Source organism: Lithobates pipiens, unplaced genomic scaffold, assembly GCF_037356315.1.
Source record: "Lithobates pipiens isolate NorthernLeopardFrog02 unplaced genomic scaffold, aLitPip1_a1.2 Scaffold_13, whole genome shotgun sequence".
Taxonomy (NCBI): Eukaryota; Metazoa; Chordata; class Amphibia; order Anura; family Ranidae; genus Lithobates; species Lithobates pipiens.
This window is the reverse complement of record NW_027507718.1, coordinates 368,797,416-368,823,369: the sequence shown is the minus strand read 5'-3', so window position 1 is coordinate 368,823,369 and position 25,954 is coordinate 368,797,416. Positions and strand designations below refer to the sequence as shown.

At 43.0% G+C, this 25,954-nt stretch overlaps 1 protein-coding gene across 1 annotated transcript in view; it reads right to left on the bottom strand.

Moving 5' to 3' along the window:
- Positions 1–25,954, bottom strand: part of GALNTL6 (polypeptide N-acetylgalactosaminyltransferase like 6) — a 1,867,045-nt gene that overhangs the window by 128,512 nt on the left and 1,712,579 nt on the right. The window contains exons 9-10 of the mRNA XM_077477209.1: positions 24,278–24,499; positions 946–1,062 (exon numbers count right to left, since the gene is read on the bottom strand). Coding sequence (XP_077333335.1) covers positions 946–1,062; positions 24,278–24,499 — 339 coding nt within the window. The remainder of the gene's footprint in view (positions 1–945; positions 1,063–24,277; positions 24,500–25,954) is intronic.

Sequence of the window (25,954 nt, the reverse complement as noted above, 5' to 3'; positions counted from 1 at the left end):
CCCCCCACCCGCTGGAAGGCAATCACGTAGATGTACGTGATTCTGCCTGCCTGTGCCATTGTGCTGACGTACAATGGCAATACGGCGGTCCTGAAGTGGTTAAAGATCACTGCACTTTTACAAATCACAGGAAAAACGTAATTTAACCTTTCTAACTCACTTCAATAATCACCATAATGGAGAAACTTTGCAGAATTCTTCTGATTTTTGCTTACCTTTTGCAGAAAAAAATAAAAATTTTGCTTAGCGCTACTATTGAGCCAGTCCTGGCCTCTCACAGTCTGCTGATGCAAGCTACATAGCCATCCCTGACCTCAGTGCTGATCTCTCATTGTCTGCTGATACAGTTGTGCACTCCATTAACTCAGAGGAAAATGGCGGTGCAATAGTAAAAATTACCTGTATCCTATAATAATACCTAATCTGCTTGATGGGAAATCCTAGGAAGTCCTACACTTTGTGCACATCTGCCAGTCTAAAATCTATCAAATCTTAAATTATAAAATGAACCCTATAAATTCAGTTGAATAAAAATGCTTCACCATAGGGGTCATAAAAGTATTTACGCAATATTAGAATAGAACGTTAGCTCACCGTTTAAACCTTCAAGCAATGGAATAATAGACTGCAGTATAGCAACCCAGCTGAATTCTTTTTTTTAATTACGGTAATTCAATAAACTGAATTTTCCCACACTTAATATATTTTACATGTCATTTGAGGTATTTAGTGAATAAGTCTTTAAGCCTATACCTTTAGCATTTTTAAAATTTTCTGGTCACTTTAAGGTGTGTAATCTGAAGGAGGAACCAAGATGTCTAGCAACCTACAAGGCTCACAGCTATCTTTAATTTAACATAGTAAATTGGCTTCTTATGCGGTATGGCACAGCTTAAGACAAGCATTACAATATACAAATTTAAAAGGGCATGTTTTGGAGTGTACCTGTTCATGTGACCAAGTCCTTTCAGAGCCATCTTTGACACAGGTATCTAATCTGAGTTCTGTTCCAGTAGCTCCATGTTTGCTGTCAATGCAGAGATTAGAGGCCACATTTCGTATCTATAAAGAAAATTTGAATAAGTTATTTGAATGAATATTTAAAGTACACCACATTTGAATCTGTGCATGCAATAATTTCTCTAGCTAACTCACAAACAATTCTCTGGTGTCAGAGAAACAGAAAAAATAATTTTTTTGTAAAAATGTCTTATGTAGCATCAGACAGATTGACTGTTACTTCCAAGTATAGTTTTTATCACTGAATAAAGTGGGCATATTATAAATGGGTATATTCTAAACATGAAAAAAGATTAAAACTAAGGGATGAATTTGGTTTGAAAATGTCTCTGGGCCCCAAGACGACATGGGTAGCCATTGCTCACCTTCTATGGGTCCTCCATCCAGTTTTGTTTTGTATTGAAGTCATCACACATGCTTCCTATACATTTGGGTGATTCTGAGAGATCACTTGTAAGTAGGGGTGCAACAGATCAAAAAACTCCCAGATCGGATCATCCCTCGGATCAGAGTCACGGATCGGATCATTTTTCGAATCAGCAAATAATAATTCAATTTGCAAAAACCTATTAAAATTCCACCACCATATAGTCCCCACTGTAATATCCACAATCTCCCCACTGTAATATGCACAATCTCCCCCACTGTAATATTGGCTGAGTATGGCTGGGTATGGCTGAGCATGGCTGAGTATTGCAGAGTATGGCTGGGTATCACAGCGTATTGCAGAGTATGGGTGGGTATCGCACAGTATTACAGAGTATGGCTGGGTATGGCAGAGTATGGCAGAGTATGGCTGGGTATGGCAGAGTATGGCTGGGTTATGGCAGAGTATTGGCTGGGTTATGGTATTGGCTGGGTTATGGCAGAGTATTGGCTGGTTATGGCAGAGTATTAGCGGGGTATTACAGAGTATTGGCAGTGTATTGCAGAGTATTGGCAGGGTATTGCTGGGTATTGGCAGGGTATTGGCAGAGTATTGGCAGAGCATTGCTGGGTATTGGCAGAGTATTTCTGGGTATTGCAGGGTATTTCTGGGTATTGGCAATGTATTGCTGAGTATTGGCAGGGTATTGCAGAGTATTGGCAGGGTATTGCTGGGTATTGGCGAGTATTGGCAGGGTATTGCTGGGTATTGGCAGGGTATTGGCAGAGTATTGGCAGAGTATTGCTGGGTATTGGCAGGGTATTGCTGGGTATTGGCAGGGTATTGCAGAGTATTGGCAGGGTATGGCAAAGTATTGGCAGGGTATTGCAGAGCATTGGCAGGGTATTGGCTGGATATGGAGGGATGGCTGTCACAAAGCAGCACTCTGTGTGCCGATCTGAGCGGGGTGACCTGTTCGGTTCACAGACCGGTGACGATCTGTTGCACCCCTACTTGTAAGTGGACCTTCACTCAGAAAAAATAAACCTGTACAACTCTATCCCTCCACACCTTGGCAATCAAAAATTTTGATTTGTTTTTGTTTATCTACTTTTTATTCTTCACAGTCCATCCTACCCACTCACCCCATCCTACCTCCATTCTTGCCTAGAAATACATGAACCCTATTCCTTGTGCCTCTTGGCATATATGTATCACATATCCCAGGAGGCAAGGGCCTTCACACTGTAGCTGGGGAAGGAAGGACCAGGAGGGCTGTCAGGCAGATTCCGGAAGAGACAACTGGCAGCAACTGATATAGAAAATAAAATGGCAGCATGGGGCCTGGCATGTGGCAGTTGAACAGGTGATCTCAGCAGATCAGATTAGCAGTTGATACCCTAACAAAAAAGGGGAAGGATTAAAAAAAATCACTCTACAATCAGGGTTGGCAGGGGCCAATATAAACCTTCCAATTTGTAGTGACCTAAACTGAATTTACAGATGCTGCTCAAGACTCCACCACACCTCTTATGTCACAACCATTCAGAGGGCAGTCAAGGACAAAGCTCGCCCCAGATCTAAACATATAATGAAAAAGGAAAATGTCCTGGAAGTTGTACATCTCTGCAAAACCCCGTAAGAAGGTGTATGACAGCCTCAACCAGGCCACGTGTTTCACTCCACCCATGGAGCTTAGTCATGACTAAGCTCCATGGGCAGAGTGAAACATGTTAGGAGCATGGCTTGAATGGAGCACAGGCTGAGACTGTCATGCACCTTCTTACAGGATTTTGCAGAGATGTGCGACTTCCAGGACCTCCCATTTATATCAATGATGTGTACACTTAAAGAATGAGTTCACCTTTTAGAACATATTACATGTTCTATTTGTATTTAGGGTGGAACACGTAACATGTTCCAGCTTCTGCCCCCTTTCCCTTTGAGCCACCCTCCGTGTAATAGCATATTATCCCACACCTGCTGTCACAAGTTAAGTTGAAAACTGCAAAGCAGTGTGGGGCTATGCCTCCACAGTTTATTCATTCACATTCCTGTCAATTAATAAAATACAAGTATCGTCTTCCACCATGGCAGATGGACTTGTAGTTTCAATGGACTGTGGGGGTGCCAATGAGCACTCTCTTAGTCCACTAACATGTGCTTCAGTTTTTAAACAATAAGTTTGTAAAGAGGTATGAGCTGAAAGCCAGTGGACATGTCTGCAAGAGTCCACATAGCACCTATTGTCTCTTGATGCAATACTTTCCAGCCTCCTGCAGGAAAATAAATAAATAAATGCACTTTTTTTTGCAGAAATATGTGCATTAAAGTCATAAGTAATTATATGCTGAAAAGCTGGAATCAGGTGCTAAGCATTTGAGAGTTAAACTCTAGGTACTGCTGGAACCTTGAAGAAGGGGACATACCCTGAAAACTTGTCCTGAAAAATTGTATGTTAGTGCAAATAAAGAAAGTATCACAGACAAGTACTCAATTGCTTCTGTCACAATTGCACTAATACGGCTATAATTACCTCAAGTCAGGAAGCATTGAAATTAGAAATATTTGTTTTTATCCTTACCATTTTAAAAAGGACCCTTACTCTAACCAACATGAAAATAACTGTCACAAATCTTATTATTTTTATGCTTGCAAACTTTACATCAATAACACAATGACATCTCCATATCTGCAAAACTTTGATTTTCTGGATGTAACCACTAGATGTCTCATAACTCTACATTTGGGTATTTCAGCCTGTAAATTCTTCATAGAAAAACATGATTTTTTAACTACTATGAGTGCTGTTTGATAGTTTGGTTGTGTAGCAATACATATTGTTATACAGTGACCGGCTATCTGATTTCCAGAAACAGACCTTGTTTTAGCTCCTGGACAAATACATCCCTCAGTGTTTGTCTGAAACAACCTGTCCTTGCTTTCTTCTACCACTCTAGCTGCTTCACTACTGTCAGAGGTAGAAAATTACAATCCTCACCAAAAAAACAAACCCAAAACATAAAAAACTGAAAAGATCAAGCTTAACCTTAATGCCCGAAGTTTTGCAACTTTGTGTTTGTTTAATTGTACATATGAAAACTACTTTGATTATTCAAGTGAATTATACGTTGTTTTCTACAGGATAATTTGGGCCTTCATTTGGTGGCAAATATTAATGGATATCTCTGAGTTTATTTATTATTTAGCAAATGTAGTGCCAAATAACAAAAAAAATGGAAAATTTATATCAAATACTTACCGTAATTTTCCTTTCCTGATGGGCTCCATGGCAGCATACGTGTGGGTTAGCCCCGCCTCCATAATTACCCAATAGGACCTCTACTCCCATAAATCTTTGCTCCAAGCTGCTATCCGTGTTCCGTAACTAGCCTACTCCAACATTTGGGAGGGAACTCCTGCTGCCATGGAGCCCATCAGGAAAGGAAAATTACGGTAAGTATTTGATATAAATTTTCCATTTTCCTGACAGGCTCCATGGCAGCATACGTGTGGGAAATAACTCGCCAAATACACCCGGGTGGGCTAAAAATGTTGAGCAAAGAAACTAGAATTTTATTTTTCATTGTCCACTGACAATACTTGTAAACCAAAATTAACAGAAGAAAGCGCAGCTGGCTCTACACAATAATGGGAAACAAAGGTATTAATTGAAGACCAGGAAGCTGCTCTACAGATAACTTCTGGTGCGACATGTCGAACTGCTGCCCAAGAGGTCGAGATGCCCCGAGTTGAATGAGCCGTCACTGCCTCAGGAGGAACCATGCCCTTTGCCTTGTATGCCCTTTGAATCGTTTGGACCACCCAAGATGAGATTGATCTTACTGATGCTCGCATCCCTTTATTTTTGCCATGAAGAAGGACAAAAAGAAAGTCTGTTCGTCTGAACGAGGCTGTAGCGTCCAGATATTGTTTCAAGGTGCGACCAACATCCAGGGGATGAATCTCTTGGTTGTCTGACATTCTAAACGTAGGTAGCACGATCTCCTGATTTTCGTGAAATACTGATGTGACTTTTGGATTTGATCCAAGCATAGGGATCAGGACCACTCTGTCCGGAAAGAAAGTTAGAAATGGTTCAACTGACCCAAGATTCCTAATTTCCGACACCCTTTTGGCTGAAGTTATTGCCACCAGAAACACCGTCTTGATAGTGAGATCTCCTAAAGACAGGGGAGCATCCAAACCTTTCCCAAGATCAGAAAGAAAGTCCAATACTAACGGAAGGTCCCATTTGGGAAACCTGGGTCTCTTTTGAGGCCTAAGCCTGATAGCTCCTTTAAAGAATTGTTGAATTAAGGTGTGATTCGCCCACGAAACTCCTGTAAAGGCTGAAATGGCTGAAACTTGTACTCTAAGAGAGCTAACTGCCAGAGACAAGTCTAACCCTGACTGAAGGAAAGACAAGATATCTTGAACTGCTGGAGAATTATATGAATTTGACCTAGAAGACATGTGGCCCATAAACCTGGCCCATATACGTTCGTACACTTTATTGGTACTCTTCCGTCTGGCACTAAGAAGGGTTGGAATCGCTTCTTCTGGGCAACCTAGAGCTTCTAGCCTTCCCCTCTCAAGAACCATGCCCTGAGGTGTAGACAGGATGGGCACGGGTGTAACAACGTGCCTTGAGACAGTAGATCTGGCCTGAGAGGCAGGGGAACTGGGTCCTGATAGCTGAGGAGCAACAGCAGAGGAAACCAAGGCCTGTTGGGCCAGAATGGTATTATCGCAATGATTTCCACCTTCTCCCCTCTGAGCCTCCGCAGGAACTGTAGGATTACAGGAACTGGAGGGAAGGCATAGGCTCTCTGGAACTTCCAACAATCCGTGAGAGCATCTATCCCGAACGCCTGAGGATCCCTGAACCTCGAGTAGTATCTGTGCATCTTGCGATTGTACGGCGAAGCGAACAGATCGACCTCTGGAGATACTCCCAGAGTCAGAAGCCACTCGAAGACATCCCTGTGAAGGGACCACTCGTTGTTGTCTATTTTGACCCTTGACAGAAAATCTGCTTGAACATTCTGGACTCCTGGGATGTATACAGCAGAAATGTTGACCACATTCTTCTGAGCCCAGATCATTATTGGTTCTACTTCTCGTAATAGAGACCAACTGCGAGTCCCTCCTTGTTTCTTTATATAGGCAACTGCAGTTGTGTTGTCCAGTCTTAACATTACTGACGACCCTGCCACCAGATGGTGAAATGCTATGAGTGCTCGAAAGGCTGCTCTCAACTCCAGGATGTTGGAGACCACATACCGCGACGGGAACGACCACCTTCCTTGAGCTACTTCCGTAAGGCAATGGGCGCCCCAACCTTTGTTGCTGGCATCTGAGGTTACTATTATCCAGGAAATGGGGACTATCGAATGATGGTTGCGTAGATTCTTCCCTTGAAGCCACCAGAGGAGAGACATCCTCATCGCTGGTGTAAGGTGTATGCGCTGTGTTTGATTGGACGAGTCCCACTGTTGCAGAAACCCTTTCTGGAAGGGACGAGTGTGCCACTGGGCCCACTTCACCATAGGGATGGTGGCCGTCATTGTGCCGATCACTTTCAAACATTGTAGAGCCGAAAGATGAGATGATTCCCAAACCTTGAGAATCCTGTCCCGGATCACACTGATTTTTTCCTCCGGCAGGGAGATAGTGCCTTTTAATGTGTCGAATTGAGCCCCTAGAAACACGATCACTTGAGTTGGAACCAGATGGCTCTTCTCTAGGTTCAGGAGCCAACCAAACGTCTGCAGAGTGGAGATGACTAAACTCTTGTGTTCCAGAATTTGATCTCTGTCCTGGGATAATAGGAGCAAATCGTCCAGATAATGATGGAGACGAACTCCTTTGACTCGTAAAAGAGCTACTATCGCTAGGAGTACCTTGGAGAAGACCCGAGGAGATGTCGTCAACCCGAATGGGAGACAGGTAAACTGGAGGTGTTGATCGCCAACTGCGAAACGAAGAAATTGCTGGAAATCCCTTGCTACTGGCACATGAAAGTATGCGTCCTTCAAATCGATTGAGATTAACCAATCCCCTAGCTGCACTGACTGTTGGATTGTAAGAAGAGACTCCATCTTGAACTTTTCCTTGCGAATGAAGGAATTGAGGTGGGTCAAATCTATCACCGGCCTCCATGCGCCATTTCTTTTCTGAACCATAAACAGAGGAGAATACATGCCTTCGCCACGTTCGTCTTCTGGCACGGACACGGCTGCACCTTGATCCAGCAAACAACTTACGTAGGTCAATAGGACCTGTTTCTTTTCCTCTGAGCCTGGAATTGTTGTGGGAATGAACCTTAACCTCGGAGTGTTGATGAAAGTCCACTTGTGACCCGAGGAAACCGTCTTGACGGTCCAATAATCTTGAATTGAGGCCGCCCAAACATGTCGGTAGTGAAGAAGGCGAGCCCCCACTTGACATGTTTGAGCGGGCCCAATTTCAAAAAGATTTGGTAGAATCTTGATTACCTGCGGAAGCCCCCTTTGAGGTTTTCTTAAGGGAGGATTGTCTGGACCTCCAAGATCTAGAGAACTCCCTGCCAGGCCTATAACTGCGCGCTTCTCTAGCGCGATCCGAGGTCTGCCTTCTTGAGAAAATACGTTTTTGGTTTTGAAGACGTCTGTCCTGAGGGAGGAACCCAGACCTCCCACCCGTGGCCCGGGATATGGCGCTATCTAGTTTATTACCAAACAAGGAGGTACCCTCAAATGGTATACGGCACCATGCCTGCTTAGATGTTGGATCCGCCAACCAGGGACGGAGCCACAAAGCACGGCGTGCCGAGACTGCTGCCAACATAGCCCGAGACAGAAGGCGGGTAATGTCAATAGATGCCTCCCCCAAAAAAGCTGATGCCATTCTGATCTCCTGAATAGGAGAGTCTTTAGCCGTATTCACTGAGATACCTCTCAAGAACTCTTCAACATTGTCGGCCCATATTTCAATAGCCTTTGAGACTGCAGCTAAAGCCAAAGTTGGTTTACAAGCCATCCCTGAAGTTAGATAAATTCTTTTCAGATCTGAGTCAATTCTTCTCTCTAACGGATCTTTGAAAGATACCGTGTCTTCCAAAGGGAGAGTCACGTATTTAACTAAACGCATAAGTGCTGCGTCTACCAGAGGAGCTGATTCAAGGTGCTTCACATCATCCTCCTTAAAGGGGTACAATTTAGACACCTTTGATTGCATGGAGCTCTTCCTATCAATCTTGCTCCACTCTTCAGTAATGATTTCTCCCAATTCAGATAGGAAAGGAAAATGTTGCCGTTCCTTTTTGAGTTGTTTGAAAAACTTTCTTTGTTTGGGGAGGGGGGAAGAAGTGGGTTCTTCCCATTTTAAAGCTTCTTTCACTGCCTTGACAAGAGCAGGTACTAAAGCATAATCAAATCCAACTCCTGGATCCTCTGGATCCGATTCGCTGTCAGACAAGAGCACAGAGTGGTGGCTTGGTTGAGAAGATTCCCCAGTCTCTTGTAAGAGCCCTTCACCTCCTGAAGGACATAATGGGTCTGAGGGGGATTCCATAGCGTGATGAGCTTCCCTCTGCTGCAGGGATTCCTTTACCACTCTTCTCACCATAGATTCCAAGCGTTGATCCGCACCATCTCTTTCATCTGCGACTTTAGAGAAGCAATGATCACAGAGCGATTTGTCTGATGAAATGGGCATCTTACAGCCCCAACATGAATTATCTGGTCCTCTGCTTGAGTGCGAGTGACCACTGCGTTGTCCAGATCTGGAAGACCTGCGGTAACCAGACTTTGACGATGATTTGCGGTGGTGCGATTTTGACGATCCACTGCGACTATGCGCACTGTAATGCGGTTCAGACCTAGAAGGGCTATAAGGAAATATACAAGAAAGAGAGAGAGATACAGACCAGGCTGGTATCAAATGCTAAGGAATACTCCACATATACACAGCAATCCAGCCATGCACATACCTGTTACAAGCGGGCAGGTCACTAGTAGGCAGTGAGGCATCCATGACTAAGAACGCTGACTGTAACAACAATAGACCCTCATAAGCAGCCATACAAAAACACAGGAGCAATAATACATCAGAGCAGATCGTAACCTACCTTACACCAACCAGAGAATGGCCCCGGGAAGTCGCTGAATTTCCTGCAATCATTCCCAAATTCTGACATCTCTCACTGTGTTTTAAATATGGCGCCCATGACGTCATCAGCGGCGTCAGACGCGAGATGCCCGCGCGCATGCGCGGGAACCAAGCCTCGCTTTGGATTTGGGTCCGCGCATGCGCAGAACGCAGCGCTGGACCCGGAAACAGGGGGAGAAAGGCTGCTGGAACGCGGAAGCGTCAGCGCCTATGCACAAGAACCAGCTGGCATATGAAAAGACACAGATAGAAAAAGAAAAACACATAAACACTGCTGCCATGAAAAACGGAATTTTTACAGCTCACCACTCCACCAACGATCGCCTGGCCGAACAGGTTCAAGCACACACCACCGATCCATCGGGCAGATAATGGCCACCTTACATAGCAGGTAATAAGCCGTGCGCACTTTATCTTCGGACAAACCAAGCCTTCAGCGCTACTCTGCCATACACTCCATACCCATGCTTAACAGACAGGGCCTATCGGAGGAACAAAGCTTGATAGTCGGCCGACTTGATCGTAGTGAAGATCTCTTCAGATAGGAAACACCTGTCCTATGGAGGAGGACAAAAAAGGAACACGGATAGCAGCTTGGAGCAAAGATTTATGGGAGTAGAGGTCCTATTGGGTAATTATGGAGGCGGGGCTAACCCACACGTATGCTGCCATGGAGCCTGTCAGGAAACAAATATTTTTTTTAAAGATTAGCTGTATATTTCTTGTCATTACCATGACTTACTACTAAAAATAAATAAATACAATAAATGTTTCCTATTCCTGGCGTTTGTGTCAATAACATATATGTATGTAATTTGTTTGCACGAAGAGTAGGACCAAGAAAGTGTTCATCATTTTGATATTTATTTTTTTCTATCAATAACACACTGACACTAAATATTTTATAAATGGTTTATAATATAAAATATACTAGCCATGACTTTTGACCCTAGCATTTTGACCATTACAATAACCTAGATCAAGTCCTTATTTAGTGCTTTTATCATTATTTATTATTCTTGGACTGATGGACTGATCCATTGCTCTCTATGGAGCAGCGAATGTCAGTGGACATGTGTCCGCTGATACCCACCAGCATCAGATGGATGGGGATCCATTCCCAATCTGTCTGGGAGATCGAATGACGGTCAAATGGAAACAGACAGGTGGTCCATACAACCATCCCATAGGGAACAGTGGGCTGTGTCTGTGGCACCTCTGCATAGCAGAGAGGATACGGACCTCTCAACTGCCTGCTGAGCGGGGATCAGCAGAGAGATCCCCCACTGAGCAGGCAAATCCACTTGATGGAATCCGCCCCGCCTGAAAGGGACCTTATTCATTATTTTCTTTACACACACCTGTACATGGTGATCCAGCCAGTAACACATGTCCTGTCTTAGGGTGTCTTCACTCCACTTCAGAAGCTGTGGACACACCTTTACCATTGTCAATCTGGGGAGAGGGTAGTTTAGATTGACTAATGCCACGTACACACAATCAAACAATCGGGTGGAAAAGTCTGGCAAACTGAAGTCCGCCGGACAATCCCCCCCGTGTGTAGCCTCCGGCATACTTTTTTGACCCAAAAGTACGGCGGACTTAGAAAGTAGTTTTGCACTCCAATCTTCCCGCCGGACTCGCATTTCGGTGGACAATCCGGCCGTGTGTGTGCCAGTCCGCCGTACTTTTGAAATGAGCGGACTTTTCCCGCCCGGAGAAAAGTCCGCTCATTTCGAGTGGGTATCCAGGTAGGCGAGGCCCGCGAAGGAGACGTCGCTGGCCCCGCCACCTGGTATGGACTTAAAGGGGAACACCAACGCCAAAAAAAATCGGCGTGGGGGTCCCCCCAGGTCCACATTAGACCCTTGTCCAAGCACGCTACCCGGCCGGCCAGGAAAGGGGGGGACGAGCGAGCGCCCCCCCTTGAGCCGTACCAGGCCGCGTGTCCTCAACATGGGGGGTGCCTTGGGGAAGGGGGGCCGCGCGGCCCCCCCACCCCAAAGCACCTTGTCCCCATGTTGATGAGGACAAGGGCCTCTTCCCGACAACCCTGGCCGTTGGTTGCCGGGGTCTGCGAGCGGGGGGCTTATCGGAATCTGGGAGCCCCCTTTAATAAAGGGGCCCCCGGATACCGGCCCCCCACCCTATGTGAATGAGTATGGGGTACAATGTACCCCTACCCATGCATCTGTAAAATAAAGTACAAAAAAACACAACACACAAGATAAAATAGTTTATTGCACAGCTCCGGGGGTCTTCTGTCTTCGGGGGGGTCTTCTCGCCGGACTCCTTCGCTATCTTCTTCTAGCTCTTTTGCTAGCAGAGGAGCCTGGCTTTCTTCCTTGCCGTGGCCTCTTCTTCCGACTTCGGGGGTCTTGTCCCCCTCTTCGGTTCTTCTGCCGGGCCATCGCGCCTTCTTATAGCTCTTTTACAGGCGGTGGCCCGGTCTTCTGTCGCCGCTGTCGTCGCCTTCTGTTCTTCTCTTCTTCTCTTCAGATGTTGCCTCATCGGATCCTCCGCTCACAATGGAGGAGTCCGGCGAGAAGACCCCCCCCCAAAGATGGAAGACCCCCGGAGCTGTGCAATAAACTATTTTATCTTGTGTGTTGTGTTTTTTTTGTACTTTATTTTACAGGTGAATGGGTAGGGGTACATTGTACCCCATACTCATTCACATAGGGTGGGGGGGCGGTATCCGGGGGCTCCCTTATTAAAGGGGGCTCCCGGATTCCGATAAGCCCCCCGCCTGCAGACCCCGACAACCAACGGCCAGGGTTGTCGGGAAGAGGCCCTTGTCCTCATCAACATGGGGACAAGGTGCTTTGGGGTGGGGGGGCCGCGCAGCCCCCCTTCCCCAAGGCACCCCCCATGTTGAGGGCACGCGGCCTGGTACGGCTCAGGAGGGGAGGGGGGGCGCTCGCTCGCCCCCCCTTTCCTGGCCGGCCGGGTAGCGTGCTCGTACAAGGGTCTGATGTGGACCTGGGGGGACCCCCCACGCTGATTTATTTCAGCTTTGGGGTTCCCCTTTAAGTCCATACCAGGTGGCGGGGCCAGCGACATCTTCGCGGGCCCCGTCTACCTGGAGATGCGCTCGAAATGAGCGGACTTTCCTTCGCGTGTGTGGGCGAGTCCATTCATTTCAAAAGTAGGGCGGATAGTACGGCGGACTTAGTCGCCGTATTACTCCGCTGAAAAAGTGCCGTGTGTGGGCAAGTAACCCGTTCGGAAAGTCTGACGGACAGTCTGGTGGGAAGTCCGCCAGACTAAGTCCGTCGGATAGTCCGCTACGTGTGTGCGCGGCATAATAAGTTCAAACTCAACTCCAGCTAACAGTTACAGCAACAGTTTTTTTTTCTTTTGGGATAAAGGTTTTATATATATGAATAAAAAAACTGACCATTGTAAGCACCCTATCAGAATGGTTTGTATAATTTGCCACTTTTGCTGGAAAGCTTGGTCTGGTAAAGGAAATAAAAAACAACGGACTTACTGACCAAATTAACCAGTTGAAAATAAAGGAAGAAAAATGTAAAAAAGGACTTATGTCAATCAGCGGCTGCAGCCAGTCTGTTTATTCTGATACTTCATGGACAAAAATGTATGACTGCACTTAAATGTATGAAAATTTGAAGTAAACTTATTGGTAATCCATTAATACAAAGACATCACAGCAACAGACAAAGAACAAAGTTTTTCATACATTTGAGTGAGGTTACCCACTTCTCTACAGGAAGTATCCTGTTGCTTGATAACCGGACCAGCACCTCCTTGTATGGAATAGGGGGCTTGAGAGGTGGGCCGACCTAGAGCAGTATCTTTACTTTATTAGATTGCTGTGTATTCTGATAGGGGTGGGTCCTGCTGTCAGAATACAATGTCCTGACAGGATGGGGGGGGGGCGCTTTTTGGTTGGGGTGGGGGGTCCACTGTAGAGATTGAGAATTGCCAGCTTAAGACTGCGTGGGTGTATGGCAAGGATTGAAAGTCAAATGATGGTAAGAAATACCAGTGGTTAGTTTAGCTAGTTTGGATACACATAGAATGGCTATTGCACCATTTCTGATGTGTGAACTACAGAGACTAACCCCATGCTGACACCTGCCTCAATTTAAATCAATGTACTGACACTGAACCAGCCAACTGAGAGTTATAACTTTTTGTAGCTGAGGCCTGTGCATAATATTGTGTCTCTGATATGCATTTGAAGCAAATCTGGTCACGTTTTAGCTATGAGTACACCTTCAGAAGATGCATTCAAGATGTTTACACACGCCTATTACCTTGATGACAATGATAGTACACTGCTCTGGCTATTATCTAATTCTCTTAGGAAAATTCTTTAGAAAGGTAAGAAGAGAGTCTAGAATGCTGTGTCAATGATCAAGTACTTTTCTTGCGTGACTAACTGAATTTTTCCCTACAAGCTAGCAGCAGTACCTATAACAAACAATTTCACAATTGTGATTTCTTTGTCTAAGATAGTTTGAATGCCCAAACAATAAGACAATAATGCCTGCCAACCAATACATTACAGAATAAAGATTGTGTTTTGTATGTGGATTTTAGCCCCCCCCCCCCCCCCACATGCACTAGATACTGTACATTCCACCTTCATGACGATGTTGCAGACTCAACAACGGCTAGTAGAGTGTCTTTTTTTCTTTGGAGTGGTACTTTGAACATGGCAAGTAAGATATTTGCTTTTGTATAAGTAAATAGGGAATATAGAAGATTTATTTTATTATCAAATAACAGCCAAACAGTGAAGTAGGTAAGTATATATTTTCTGTATACTTCACTAAGATGCAGGGAGCTGAAGCACACTATATTCTTTGTAAGTGCAGCCAGCATTCCGAAAGATGGTATTAGCCTGTGGGGCTGTTAGAAAACTGAGGGAAAAATTGTTTGTATGTGATTTAATTCTTGTGCATAATGGTTAATGGAAAATCTCAGCTGCTTTATAAAATGTTCCATGTTCAATGAAATATAATAAAAGGACCAAAACAGAAATAAAGCAATAAATTAAAATCCATGAGACAAACATTTCAGGCTTTCATTTCTGAACAATAACTGAAGTAGACTGGTGAATGCATGAGGAATACAATGAAAATAATTTTAACTTCATGATTTTTATGTGCAACTGAATGAGCCATTGGTGACAGAATGTGAAAAGAAGCTAAGGTTTTGAAGACCTTTAAAGTGTGTTTCCACCCTTTGCTGTGCTGCAGCTGGGTGCTTGTTTGTGTTGTCAGTTTCAGTTAAATTAAAGGGAAATTTACAGTGGTTGAACAGAATAACAGTAATGTGGACCATGCATGTTACAGCCATATTGTGCAATCTCCTTTCATCCTAACAACATGTATGTTGGCCTGCCTGAGTGTATACAAACTGAAAAAATTGTATAGGTTGGTCCTTACATTGCATTGTTTTTTTATTTGTATTTTTATTTAGATAGAACCACCATGCCTAAAATGATAACAGATGTCAGATCAGATGTCTGGCTAGGTCCTGTCCTCTTTATATCATGTACGCTGACAGCAGCTTCAGTATAAATTAAGCCTGTACACAGTGGTTGCATTCCCACTTGCAATTTTGTGTGGTCGATTTCCAGGCAATTCCACATGTCGCATATAGGGCAGCCCACTCACTTCAAAGGCTGCCCTTTGTGTACTTCTCTGCTTCTTTCTGGGCAACAAATTTCATGCATTTTTTTAAAACGTGTTTTCCTGCAATTTTGTCGGGTGACAATTGAGGCAAATTTACACCACATTTGAGGTGCCATTTAGAATGAGTGGAACCCAAACACGCATTGCACAATTTGCAGTGACTGTCACATGATTTGGAATCGTGGATAGAATTCCAAGCCGGCAAATGTCAATGGGGACCTATGTAGCTAGCAAAGGGCTAAACTGCTTGGGTTCACTGACTGATCACTTTCGGTGAATACAGATACATGTCATATATTGCAAAATTTTATGTGAACATAGTTACATAGTTAGTCAGATTGAAAAATGACACAAGTCCAACCAGTTCAACAAATAAAATAAAAAATACAATCCCATCCCAAAAGCACACATGGGACAGGCAGCTGCGAAGGCAGTAACATCAGCCTGTAGACTAGGCCACCAGAATTGTTGGGAAATGGCCCAAAAGAGTTGATTCTTCCCAGGATGGCCAGCTGCCTTGGGAGAATGGTAAGTCTGGAGCACAGCAGTACAGAGACTCTCTGGGACAAAGCAGCGGTCACAAGGTTTCTCAGGAGGAGCATGGACCTGAGCAGCAAGAATTTTGTCACCCAAAGGAGAAGTAAGACTGGTGCAAACCGTAGCCAAGATACGATCAGGAGGACATTGTTAATAAATTCCTGGAAAACTGCCGGGGCGTTACAAGGGTCAAAAGGCAGTACCAGGTATTCATAATGGCCTGTTCTGGTATTAAACACAGTTTTCCACTCGTCGCCCTCATTAATGCGCACAAAATTGTATGCCCCTCTCAAGTCAAGCTTCGTGAAAACCGTTGCTCCCTTGAGGCGGTCAAATAACTCTGTAATCAATGGAATCGGGTAGGCATTCTTAATCGTGACACGATTGAGACCCCTATAATCTATACAAGGTCTCAGTTCACTGCTCTTCTATTTCACAAAGAAGAAACCAGCACCAGCAGGAGACGAGGATTTGCGGATGAAACCTCGAGAAAGTGCGTCAGCAACATACTCCTCCATGGCCTTATCCTCCAAGACCAACAAAGGATAAACCCAGACATGAGGAGGTATGGCACCAGGTTGAAGGTCAATTGCGCAATCATAAGACCAGTGTGGCGGCAAACTACCAGCTTGACCTTTATCAAAGACATTGCTAAATCGCGGTACTCCTCCGGCAGGGAGGGGAGTGAAGAGGGGCACAGGACGTTGGATACCTTCAGGAAGCATGTCTCACTGCATTGTGGTGACCAGGAGAGAACCTCAACACGGAGCCAATCAAAAGAGGGGTTGTGTCTCTGTAACTAAGGATAACCAATAACTAGCGGAAACCTGGGTGAGGAAATAACTTGGAATTGGATTATCTCATGGTGAAGAGCCCCTACGAGAAAAAGACAACTTCTCCTGTGCTCTGGTGTCTTGGTCTTCGAAGTGTGATACCGACAGTTTAAGAAGGTAGTGTCAAAAAGGTCTTGCAGCCCTCCTTAGAATATTGGGTATTCAAATACTGGAGAAAAACAAAACAAAAAAGGATTGCCTGTCTTGGCTCTGAAGAAAGGGGTTTTCCCCTGAAACGCGTTAGCCGTTTATGTTGGGGTATTCGTCAATTCATGTGACATCAGATCTGGACGTGTCGATATTCGGTGCAATGGATCCAATTGTATTGATTATGCCTTTATCAATACTCGTTTGTGAGTAGCCATTTTGCTATATGTTCTGTTTTTAATAAAGCTCTATTTATGGTAATGCACTAGGTCAGTGCACCTTCCTTTTTTGTTTTGAAGAGCCCCTACGGCCAATGGAACCGTCTCATGAGTCACATGGGCAGGCTGTAAAGGTCTCCCGTCAAGAGCCTCAATGGCAAGTGGAGTGTCACGCAGCTGCAGTGGACAGAAGTACAATTAAATCACACTTGTTTATTAAATAAAAATAAAACGGTAAATAGAGAAAACGTAGTCAAAGCATAGCCAGAGTCCAGTAACTGGATCGAGTAGTCAGCCAGTCCAGAGTTCAATATCCAGATCGAGTAATCAGCCAGGCCAGAAGTCAGGGATCCAAGTAGAGCAACAGCAAGCATGATAAGGAGCCAGAAGGGATGTCAGCAATCCAGTCTTTGAACAGAACCGCAGGAGATGGTTTCTTGTGATGTGACCAAGGCGAAGGCAGATATGAAGTGAGCTGGACAGCTTTAAGTAGGCAGGTCAGACAAGCTGGATAAGGAATAGCCGGTAACTGGGGAGAGAGATGGGAGCTGGCAATTAGCTGACAGCTGAGCAGCCAGCCCAGAGAAGGAAGGGCTAAGCCAGCCCTGACAGATACCCTGTTTTTTTTTTTTTTGTGGTGGTTTTCCACGCGGCTGTTGTTTTTTGTGGGTAAAGTTTCACTAGTTTCCACTTGCCATGGTGGATGAAGTTTTATGCTGTTTTCCCACCCCTCGTTTGGCACTGCTTGGGGGCATCCCATTTGTTACAGAGAGGAGCTGTCGGTCGGTAAATATAAGAGAAAATAGGATTTTTTGTACTCACTGTAAGATACTTTTCTCTGTAATTCACCGACCGACACAGCACCTGCCCCTCCTTTTTATCTTTATGTTATACTGCTTGTTGACGTACTGATGGCTGCATGGCAGGGTGGAGGGTTGTAGACCAAGGGGCCGCCCCCTGGACAGAACTAAGAGTTCTGAGTGTTGTGTTACAACTATGCCTAGTATTCTGCTAGTGATAAGGCTAACAACCCATTTGTTACAGAGAGGAGCTGTGTCGGTCGGTGAATTACAGAGAAAAGGATTTTACGGTGAGTACAAAAAATCCTATTTTTGTGCATGAGACCACATATTGTATACATATAACTGGAAAGCCCAAAATAGCTTTTGTGTCAAAAAGTCCACGTGAGGAATCTTCAGTGGTATACAGTCAGTTCATGCATAAAGTGACTTAGTGCCAAGGGGGGACCACCACCAATGGTAAAATTGGCTGCTCACCTCATCGTATGGACCCTTTAAATTACAGAGGGTCGTATGCACTTAAATATCAACGAATGCTTATCAACTTGTTCAATCACTGTACTCCTCTCAGACAATATCCGACCGGTTCATAAATGAAAACACAGCTTTCTCCCATTCAGAGTCAAATGAACTGACACGTTCGTGGAATACCCACACTGGATTGGTATATAGCAGTATTCACATTTTCTAAGGTGTTAGCGCTGATCTCCGCGATCGTGCTCGTCTCTCCAGCACCTTCCAACCCAGATCCACCAGCACAGTGCTGGCGGATCTGGGTTGGAAGGTGCTGGAGAGACGAGCCCGATCCCAGAGAGCAGCGCTAACACCTAAATTTCACTGTGATTGCCCTAACCCTCTACTAACCGAGTGCCCAGTTGGTTGCAATGCCTGTGGTTGGTCCCGATGCATTCCTGTGCAATGGCTGAGCTTGTTGAGAAGTCTGTGTCTCTGTCGCCCAAGTACATGCGGTCAGTCTGAGGAAATATAAATACTGCTATATACCGATCCAGTGTGGGTATTCCACGAACATGTAAGTTCATTTGACTCTGAATGGGAGAAAGCTGTGTTTTTGTTTGTGAATCGGTCGGATATTGTCTGAGAGGAGTAGAGCGATTGGACGAGTTGATAAGCATTTGTTGATATTTAAGTGCATACGACCCTCTGTAATTGAAAGGGTCTACATGATGAGGTGAGCAGACAATTTTACCATTGGTGGTGGTCCCCCCCCCCCTTGGCACTAAGTCACTTTATGCATGAACTGACTGTATACCACTGAAGATTCCTCACGTGGACTTTTTGACACAAAAGCTATTTTGGACTTTTAATTAATTTTTATATTTTAGTAATCATTTTATTTTAGTTAGAGCGCTGCACCATCTGTTTGATATATTGTATTTTGGGATTTGGTAATTGATCCTTGGTGTTCAGCAGCTTTTCGTAAAGGGGTTGTACTGCGCTGATTTTTTCTGTATTTATATATAACTGGAAAGGGTCTAAGTACTATATGCATTTGGACCCCTGGAGAGTTAGTAAATCTGTAAATATAGAGGAAGGTCAGGAGAAAAATAAAGAATATAACTTGCTGCAATGGACATTTGTTCCTATTTTTCTACTTTTTGTATTACACAAACACACTAATTATACTACTATATATTTCTCTAATAACCTTTAGATTGTAAGCTCTCATGAGCAGGGCCCTCCTAATCTTCCTCTGTTGAATTTTTTGTAACTGCATGCTTCCTTTATTTTGTAAAGCGCAGCAGAAATTGTTAGTGCTATATGAATTCTGAATAATATAATGATTATATTGTTCTAGAATAATAAAAAAATGGAGTTTTGACTTGGATTCAAAGGGAGCCTGCGTAGACTCAAAATATCACTTTATTTTAAATTATTTGTGATGTTTATGAGTCATACTTATTATTTTTCAGGCTTATTCACAGGTACTGCATAATCTAATGATCATAAAGATAGGAAACTGAATCTGATTAATCAGTTACTTGAACAGGAAATTAATAAAGCTGTTTATTTTCTACTGGCACAGAATATAAAGCACTCTTGTATTCTAAAATGTACAGAGAGGAACAATGTCTGACGAGAAAGACCTCTTTGATGAAGAGAGAGAATATCAGAACAGATCAGAGAATGGCTCAGCATTATAAAGGACTAGTCGACACCCAGTGCAAATAAAAGGTTGCAGCTACCATAAAACCTAAACATTTGGAAAAGATATGTGAAAGCTGAGTAAATCATATTCATACATCATCATAGATAGATAGGTTTAGGTACTTAAAATGTAACAATCCAAACACACACATATATATATACAGTGGTGTGAAAAAGTGTTTGCCCCCTTCCTCATTTCCTGTTCCTTTGCATGTTTGTCACACTTAAGTGTTTCGGAACATCAAACCAATTTAAACAATAATCAAGGACAACACAAGTAAACACAAAATGCAATTTGTAAATGAAGGTGTTTATTATTAAAGGTGAAAAAAAATCCAAACCATCATGGCCCTGTGTGAAAAAGTGATTGCCCCCTAAACCTAATAACTGGTTGGGCCACCCTTAGCAGCAATAACTGTAACCAAGCGTTTGCGATAACGTGCAATGAGGCTTTTACAGCGTCCTGGAGGAATTTTGGCCCACTCATCTTTGCAGAATTGTCCTAATTCAGTTACATTAGAGGGTTTTCGAGCATGAACGGCCTTTTTAAGGTCATACCACAACATCTCAATAGGATTCAGGTCAGGACTTTGGCTAGGCCACTCCAAAGTCTTCATTTTGTTTTTCTTCAGCCATTCGGTGGTGGACTTGCTGGTGTGTTTAAGATCATTGTCCTGCTGCAGAACCCAAGTTCGTTTCAGCTTGAGTACACGAACAGATGGTCGGACATTCTCCTTCAGGATCTCTTGGTAGACAGCAGAATTCATAGTTCCTTTTATCACGGCAAGTCTTCCAGGTCCTGAAGCAGCAAAACAGCCCCAGACCATCACACTACCACCACCATATTTTACTGTTGGTATAATGTTCTTTTTATGAAATGCAGTGTTCCTTCTACGCCAGATATACTTGGACACACACCTTCCAAAGAGTTCCACTTTTGTCTCATCGGTCCACAGAATGTTGTCCCAAAAGTCTTGGGGATCATCAAGATGTGTTGTGGAGAAATTGAGACGAGCTTTGATGTTCTTTTTGCTCAGCAGTGGTTTTCTCCTTGGAACTCTGCCATGAAGGCCATTTTTGCCCAGTCTTTTCCTGATGGTGGAGGCATGAACGCTGACCTTAACTGAGGCAAGTGAGGCCTGCAGTTCCTTGGACGTTGTTGTGGGGTCTTTTGTGACCTCTTGGATTAGTCGTCGCTGCGCTCTTGGGGTAATTTTGGGCGGCCGGCCACTCCTGGGAAGGTTCACTACTGTTCCATGTCTTCGCCATTTGTGGATAATGGCTCTCACTGTGGTTCGCTGGATTCCCAAAGCTTTGGAAATGGCTTTATAACCCTTTCCAGACTGATAGATCTCAATTACTTTCTTTCTCAATTGTTCCTGAATTTCTTTGGGTCTCGGCATGATGTGTAGCTTTTAAGGATCTTCTGGTGGACCTTACTGTGTCAAGCAGCTCCTATTTAAGTGATGCCTTGATTGTGAACAGGTGTGGCAATAATCAGGCCTGGGTGTGGCTAGAGAAATTGAACTCAGGTGTGGACAACCACAGTTATAGTATGTTTTAACAAGGGGGGCAATCACTTTTTCACACAGGGCCATGATGGTTTGGATTTTTTTTCACCTTTAAAAATAAACACCTTCATTTACAAATTGCATTTTGTGTTTACTTGTGTTGTCCTTGACTATTGTTTAAATTGGTTTGATGTTCCGAAACACTTAAGTGTGACAAACATGCAAAGGAACAGGAAATAAGGAAGGGGGCAAACACTTTTTCACACCACTGTATATATATATATATATATATATATATATATATATATATATGTTGAATGGACCTTTTACTACAGAGGTGGCGCTTTCTGCCCTTTCTGTACTATTCAGCAGGCTGAGAAAACAGCCAATGTGCTCCCTTGCTTCCACACTGGAAACCTTGTATTGCCTCCTTTTTTGGAACAACGTCAGTTGTCCTTCATGCTGCATAGTTGAAGATACTTTCTGTTATTTATGCAGAGAAGTACAGTCACACAGTCTACAGAAGACTCTTAGATAGATATCATTGCAGTTCTAAACTTTATCTCTATATCACCATGACCTCTTTCCGAGTCCCATTATTACACAGAAACTCTTTATTTCACGCTTCTATGAAATATTGTGTTAGACGTCATCAACTCATTGTGATACAAATATTTATCTGATATATACTCTGATTGGTTCTAGAGTGAATATCCATTATCATGGAGTTTACTGCATACATTCTTAGCAATTTAGTGCATTACAAGCCCTGAACCCATTTAATCTTATCCCAACATTACCAAGCTCAGATTCTGATAGATAAGCTAAGGTTGATCCATCTTACCTACCCTTAAATATCATACTCTCTCACAATATGAAACTTGAAGTATCCCTCAGGGCATCATTAGGATTGGGTGTCTTATAGATAACCCTATTCATTGACAAGGTCAGGTCCCCCTGGCATCTTCACTTCACTTCTCCACATGTCACTTTACCATGTTTATGTAATGAAAATTCACCTGTTACAAGATAACATTCAACATCTGCTTAAACCCATATGGGATCCTTAACCTGAGTTTCATTTCTAACCTTGGCTCCCACCACATATACTGTGGCTTTCTTAGCCTCCCTGATTATACACATGTTATTTCCCGCAACCAACTAGCTGCCCTAACACCCTTGCTCAATAGATCATTAGTTTACTGCCTGGCCTGATCCACATAATCTGATCTTGGATGTCAATCGGAGCACACCCCTTGACTCTGAAACTTCAGTACCTTTCTCTTCTCCCATAGGATTTCACCCCTGTGGCTTCTGGTAAGTCACAGAGCTGTCGAACAAATTAATTTCTTCTTTATAGGCCCCTTAAAATTTGCCCTAGACCCTTAATCTTCCCCTGGCCCTTTCTGACTCGCCTTCACCCCCCCCCCCTTATCTCCTTTGATCCCTGTACTAACCATATTCCTGCCACCCATCTCCCTCCTGGTGGAACATCCGACCCTTCCTGTTTCTTTTGTAGGGATCTGTTGCCCTCTACTTTATGTAGGTCAGAAAACCCAGTTGGAGGACTATGATATTTTATAAACGTGAGTTTCCAGGAAGTAGAGACAGATCTAAACCACATAACCATCCATGCAGTAGCTGCTGCTGTATTGTATCCAGGCCAGAAGTAGAGACTACTAGGCAATTGTATCTGTGTTCTGGCAGTTCAGCTGTAGTTTCTTGATCTGTATATTAAGCAACTGCCAATGCCTGGATGGCATGCATGGGAACACTGACACTCAGCAATTGAAATGAAAGCTGCTACAGCACTGTTCTCCGCTCTCTGATGATCTGCTGGGCAATCCTCTTCCTCTCCTCTCTTCCCCTGCACAGGTGAAGTGGCATTGATGGACACAGGTAGGCTGCATTGTTGGGCACAGGTGAAGTGGCATTGATGGACACAGGTAAGCTGCATTCTTGAACCCTCCTTTTTCCACCCTCACAATAATTCAATTCCCACAAATACATACAAGAAATCAGTTGTAAATCACCCCCTAAATGCTGCCAAAAGCCTGCCTTCTGGCTTGCTGGTGAGTGTAATCCCCCCATTCATCCCAAGGTGGCTCCATCAGAAGGTTGTAGGAAAGCAAGGAAAGGTCTGGATGGCACCACACTTAAACAATCCTTGTCATTGTAAATAAACATTAAAATCCAAGGCAAAAATACATACAGTGGGGGGGGGGGGGGGGGGGTTGACACATTTTGCGTGTTCAGTGCTTATTAATAACCTGTCAGATTGGATCACAGAGCACACCTATATTACACTTCCTACAGTTTTAATGACCTTGATAAACAATTGTGCATTATATTAAACAGTTATCTACATTTACTAATGGTAAACTAAGACTTAAATCACTTGCCTTGTTGTATATGTTGTATTTTTTTATTTTTTTTGTTATGTCTTTCTAAATGGTAATACTGCACCACCATAAACTATATGCTTAGTGATAAAGAGTCTGAAAAAAAATAAAGCACTAGCTTCTGCCACAGTTTTAATATAGTACCTGGGTTGTAAAGGGTTAAATAAACAACATTTGTCTGTTCCTCTTGAATAGTAGAAGCATGATCAGTGATGTGGTATGTGTTAGTCTTTTGAAAGAAATGATTGGAGACTTTTTATGATACTTTTTTTTCTTTGTGCTAACATTCAGATTTGCAGAACTTCATCACCAAAAATTACAAAATTAAAATATGTTCCACTTTCTCTTAAAAAATGTTGGAAATGCTAGAAACTTCCTGAAATCTGTGCCGTTGGCAGATGTAAAATCATTATTCATTATTCATTAGACATGTGACTATACATCTATGAGTACCTCTCCCCAGGCTGCAGGTGGAGGCTCCACTGGTGGGTAGTACTTTGGGATATCCCATGCTACTTCAGTCATGAACCATTTGAAGTCTTTGCACTTCAGGTGTTTGCGTAGTTCTTTTTGGGAAGTGAGATCTCCTGTAGAAAGGTGTCGGTATTCCGGTCTTCTCTGATAAATGTACTCGGCATACTCATCCATCCACGTCTCTGCCACACGTTTCAGATTCTAACACAGAAGAACAGTAAGTCTGTTACTGGCAGAATCTTTTTCAAATATTTCATGCAGCACTGTACATCAACTAATTATGACCTTTGTATGATACAGTCAGATTAATGGCTCAATTAGTTTATTAAACGAAAAAGTACTGAAATGTAACTGCACTACTGGGATTAATGAGACTCAAATTAATCAAGAGCAGGCAAAAGCATTAATCAGATTGCTTTTCTCTTAACCTTTTATTGTTCTAGGCAACAGGGATACTTTTATTAAGATAAGTTTAAGTACTGAAGGTTATATTAGTGTTTTACTTTACTTAAAATTTACCTTTTGGAACTTATTTTTGAAACTGTAGCAATCAATAAATAAGGCACAATTAAAAATAAACATTCTATGTTTAAAGTCCACAATGGTTTTAATTTACTAGCCATGAAAAAATATGTATAGGACTATAGAATTATTCAACAATTAAAGTATTTCAGGATTTAAAATACATTTTAGAATCATATTTTTAAATTGCAATTAGTCAGGTAAATATAAAATATTGCATACACGTTTGATATTTATTTTTTCCAACCAGCAGCCAAAGCTTTAGCTAACTTTCACATATTTACCAGGCTAATCATAGCTGTTTTACTTGTCCAACCCAAATTATACATCTAAATGATTTGAAAAAATTACCCATCTCCCCATTCTCCATTTAGTGGATCATATAGAAATGCAATAAGAGATGGATGGTCAAGAAAGAAAAAAAGCTTCTGCCGCAATTCTTCTTTTGAAAACCCATAATGCTATGCAAAACCATTAACCTGGGCCTATCGTGCAATAAATGTTTATTAGCTATAAAACATACATTTCTTTAAAACATACCATTCTAGTTCTTCTTTAAGAATATATTTCAATCCAAATGACACTAGATTTGATCTGATTTGAAGCATGTAACCCTAAAATTGAGACGGGTTGATTGAAACCTCATAGATACATCACTTTACATTCTCTGGTACTAAAATGTTTTATTGAGAGTTAGTAAAAGAGGAAATAACATACAAAAGCAGTTCAACACATAAAAGAACCAGAAATCCAAGCCCACACAGGGGTAGGACAGTGCACCTTCAAGCATACATGTAGGTATATGTAATGTATATCCAGAAATGCAGTGGGAAAAACAACATAGGAGGAAAAGATATAGTACTGCCCAGTGGGCATTTTCAAGCAAACCACATATTGTATGTGTTCCATGCTAAATGTAACATTACTGATTGTTTTTGCTTGGGGAGGAGAGAAGAAAGGAGAAGAAAGACAGAAAGACAAAATAAAAATAATAAGAAAAAACACTTCAAATTCTTATAGGCAAATTAGTTCCCTTTAGGTGAGTACCAACTGCAACAAGTTTAACAGACTGCATTAAATTCTGCATTAAATCAAGCACTAAAATATTGTGAAAGTATATAACCCGGCCTTGTG